The sequence below is a fragment of the Triticum urartu genome, chromosome 2 (assembly GCF_003073215.2).
Source record: "Triticum urartu cultivar G1812 chromosome 2, Tu2.1, whole genome shotgun sequence".
In the NCBI taxonomy this organism is placed as follows: Eukaryota; Viridiplantae; Streptophyta; class Magnoliopsida; order Poales; family Poaceae; genus Triticum; species Triticum urartu.
The window spans coordinates 452,209,318-452,213,843 of record NC_053023.1 but is presented as its reverse complement, the minus strand read 5'-3'; the positions used below and the strand labels follow the sequence as shown (position 1 = coordinate 452,213,843).

General features: G+C 48.4%; 1 protein-coding gene across 1 annotated transcript; it reads right to left on the bottom strand.

Moving 5' to 3' along the window:
* Window positions 1-1,774: 1,774 nt before the first annotated feature.
* LOC125541658 (hevamine-A-like) lies at window positions 1,775-2,929 on the bottom strand. Its single transcript, XM_048705007.1, has one exon. It carries the CDS (start codon window positions 2,878-2,880, stop codon window positions 1,972-1,974), a length of 909 nt encoding a protein of 302 aa, XP_048560964.1. The 5' UTR covers window positions 2,881-2,929; the 3' UTR covers window positions 1,775-1,971.
* Between the last annotated feature and the right edge of the window lie 1,597 nt (window positions 2,930-4,526).

The following is a 4,526-nucleotide window of genomic DNA, read 5'->3' as shown; positions in this document are numbered from 1 at the left end:
TGACAACTCATGTCTATGGTTAGGAAACTTAACCATCTTTGATTCAATGAGTTTGTCATGTAGAGGCATACTAGTGACACTTTGTTTGTCTATGTATTCACACATGTACTAAGTTTCCGGTTAATACAATTCTAGCATGAATAATAAACATTTATTATGATATAAGGAAATATAAATAACAACTTTATTATTGCCTTTAGGGCATATTTCCTTCAGCTAGCTCACGAACTGTCCGGGGATTCCCCCCTCTCCGGCAGTTCCAACTTAAAAGATTCATTGATCCTGGTGACGCCCCTCGAAGAAGCCCACAAAAAATGTGCTGTTAATAGCCTTATTATGTACTGAAGTAGAGCTACTAGATGCAGCAGTACTAGCATCCTGCAGATTCTTCTTTCTGCTAGCATCTGGATCATCCACTCCGTTGGTGAAATCTTTCTGTTTATCCACATCGCAGACGCCTTCATCTTCCAATCCACCAAGAGGAATAAAGACCATAATAACTACTTTGGCAGTACCTAGGTTGTGATCATCATGAGTTCCACTAGGATCCCCATCGCCAGAACAAAACTCCATTGCGTACACAACGACATACAACTGACTAATCTTGAGAATATGCATGGCCACATACAGATTTTTCTCCTGAACTTGAACCCATGCAGTCAACAAGCTAGGGGATACATCCAGCGGCAGCTTCTTGCACACAGAAGCAACGTCAACACCAACCATGGCGGTCCTTTGCAACAGATCCTTTGCAACAAGCCAACAAAGCCCATGCAAACCCGTTCCCGACGCAGCCATGAACAAAAACTTTCCGACACCAGTCTTCGGCAGAAACCAATCTAGCCCCGCCGTCACAGCCCCTCCAACACCAAGGCCTGGAAGACAGTCTAGCTGTCCCCTAAGTTAGCCTGAAGGTCCAGCGGGGCGATCGGAGACGAACGGTGTAAGCGGGATTGGTAGGGAAAACTCAACGCCGGCGAGACGCCGGCGGAGTAGGTAAACCCTAGCTCCCTCGGGCGGCTAGGGTAGGTTTTTGTAAAAGCTAAACAATGTATTACTTACCTTGCACTCCAAGTCTCTACCCCTCATGTACTCTATATATATCCTACACAAGGGTCAAATCAATACGACGAATATTGTAGTTTCTATATTTTCTACAATACATAAGGCACTTTCTGGTTGAGAAAGAGTGATGCCATGCGTACGATGTTTGTTGTACATATTCGTACGATGCCTAGTCATGCATTCATCGTATCACTTTATTGTTCCATGAGAAGAAAATTGAGACCGGTTTTAACCATGTCACGTCGTACGTCCACCGGAACTTAAAGGATTGTACGTAAGACACTTCCGGTCAAGAGAAAGTGGTGCTATACGTAAAACCTAGAAAAAATATTTAGAACAATCGTGTTTCGATATGCTTACCAAGAGGACTAGTAAATGTGTAGTCAGTCCAGTAGTTCCATCATCTGACCCAAATTTAGTGTATTGAACGAGGTTTGTCGGTTGCATCACGCCTAACGCATTGAAAGAGGTTTGTCAGTTGCACACATCATAGAAACGGGTATAGTATGACTTTTTTTGTTCCCAATTTTTTTTTATTCACACGCCTCGCTGCCGCTCGCCGCGGCGCCCCCATTTCCGCCTCGGTGCTGTTCCTCGCCTCCTTCCTTCTCCTACGAAATAGATTGAGCCCATTTGCAAATGCGATCAACTTAGAAATAGCTGCCGCGATAAATTAAAATTCGCCTTTATTGCACACCATACATACACATACATATACTCCAACTTGGGAATTACACACATACTACAACTTCCCGACATATGTAATCAGATATACGTACTCATCAGATGATATGTAATCCGACGATCTTCTTATTACGGTGCCATGCATACGTACTGCAAGGGCACTCCACGTAGGGGACTCTTCCGTAGTGTAGTACTCCGTATAATCGATGATGCATGCAGGCATCAGACGGCGCTCTTGACGTGCCTACTATACCCAGACTTCATGTCAAAGTATCTGCTCCACAGCACGATCCCTCCGTAGTTCTTAGACCGGTGCACGATGGGCAGCACCTTGGACACCAGCGTGTCCGGATCTACGTACCCGCTGCCCTTGTTCGACGCCTCTCGCTCCGCCGGCAGCCCGAGGCAGACCGAGCTCTTGGGCAGGCCCTTGGTCCAGTCCTCCCACGCTGCCTTGAACGCAGCCACGTTGCCGGCCCTGTAGCTGCACACCGGGTTGTTGTAGAACTGGACATGCACGCGGTCGAAGAGCCCCGTCCGGAGCGCCTCCCCCAGCCTCTTGTCCGGGAACGGGCACTGCGGCGCTGCCGTGATCAACACCTTCTTCTCGCCCTTCCTGTTGCTGTAGGCCTTGAGGTCCCTGGCGAGGTCGTCGTAGTAGGCCTTGCTCCCGAGCTCGATGTCGAAGTCGATGCCGTCCAGCACGGCGTCGCCGAACGGCCGGGAGTGGGACTTCCCGCCGAGGTAGTTGTCCCAGAGGTGGTTGGCCACATCCTTGGCGTCGGCCTTGGAGGCGAGGGAGTACTTTCCAATGCCGCCGCCGATGGCGAGCAGGACGAGGATTTTCTTCGACTGGCAGTACTTGACGTCGTGCCCGACGTCCTTCCAGGGGTGGCCGGCGAGGTCGAGCTTGTACTTGCCGCGGCCGAAGTTGGTCAGGAAGGAGAGGATGACGGTGGAGTAGAGCTTGCTCTCGCAGGCCTTGCGGAGCGACCCCTCGCTGGAGGTCTGGCCCCAGTACACCGTGATCCGGCCTGTCTTCCCCGTCGCGGCTGCCGTGCCGAGCGACGACAGGAGGATGCAGCAGACGATTGCCAGGGTTAGGCGGCACCCCATGTCGTTCATCGACATGATCTTCTTCTTCTTCTCCACCCTCGGATTAGCTAGCTAGGTGTTTGTGTTTTTACTTGCACTGTGTCTGCACGGATTGTTATGCGACGAGCTGGTTCTTTTATAGGCAGCAGCCGGGTACGTTTCCTCCGCCTGAAGCAAGCATGCGTACGTGCGACTTTCCCTTCTTTTTCTAAGGATGTGATCCGCAGGACTTGGATTTGCTAATTCTGAGAATTAACAAAGTCCCATCTAACTCTCCTTTTTTTTTGCGGGTGCCCATCTAACTCTCCTACACGTTAATTAAACAAAAAAAAAACCGAACCAATCTGTGCTTGATGGGTTAGAGGAACTGTGGTATTTCCAGCCCATCGGGGTTCATATCATGATGCTCACATTTATTTCTGAATTTATTTCAGGATTTCCGACAATGCGCGTTCGATGGGAGTGATGTTAAAAAAAGGAAAAAAAGAAAAAATCCTCATAATTCTCCGGCTTCCCAGGCGTCGGCACACACTGTCGGCCCCCCTTGCATGCATGTGCTATTGTGTTGATATATGTTACATTATGTGTTTTTTCTCACAAGTGTCCTACAAGAACATGGCTCCATATCTTGTCAACACATAATATGATGCAACTTGTGGAGTTTTCAATCAATACCATCATACACTGATCACTAATCTGCATGGAAGTGAACAACTCACTTATTAGGTGATACAGATAAGAGTTTGTCTGAACTCAACATTCTCATCTTTTTTGACCACCGAAACTTGAAGGAATTTCACCGCCGCTTGTAGTCATCTTGATTCACAATTTTCTCACTACACGTGTAACCACCCGAGCCCTGGCCCGTCTCCAAGTCTCTCATGCTAATCGTACACCTCGTTGCTATTACCGCGTCAAGCCTCTGCTGTCCTGATTGAGTCTTTAGGGTCACGATCCCAAACCACTCAACCCCCACTACAGAGTACCACTGATCATCACCGACTGATTTAGAGTATCATGTTTCCTCCAACCATTGGGCCCTAGTCCGAACCACGTGTCACTCGCTTTTCTTGCTGAAATAGGCTTCATTTCTCTAGATCCTTACACTATAGGCCCTCAATCGGCACCAAGTGAAGTCTTCGATCAGAACACAACTCCACCTTCAACATGACTCCATGGTAGATCATCAGTCCACCCTCGGCCCGCTGACTTCAAGCTCCCATGTGAACCGTCTTGAATCAACCCCGCGTCATAGTCTTGTCAAAGCCACATAAGCCCTCGAGCATGTATCAAGTGTTTCTATGCCGAGAAGTCTGGCACCCTCAGCATCACACTCCTATGTCACCGTCGCTGAACCCACCACCGTCTTCTGTACCAACCAACTCATGTCGATCCGTCAACCTGCATAGTTTGTTGGAGGTATGCCCTAGAGGCAATCATGTATGATGGTATTTCCGATGTGTTCATGAACCGATGTAGTCCTCGGATGTTATCAATGAAGCTTGTCGGCAAGTATGCGACTTGTCTATGAGATCTTGTGTTTTATGATATGTTGTAAATAGTCTGTGGTCGTAAGTTACGTGTGGGCACACGCCGAACTAGACTAGCATGTAGTACGATGGATGGTTTTATCTCACTAGCCATGAAGCATGTGATGCTCGCGAGGTGCATGGATCTGATCA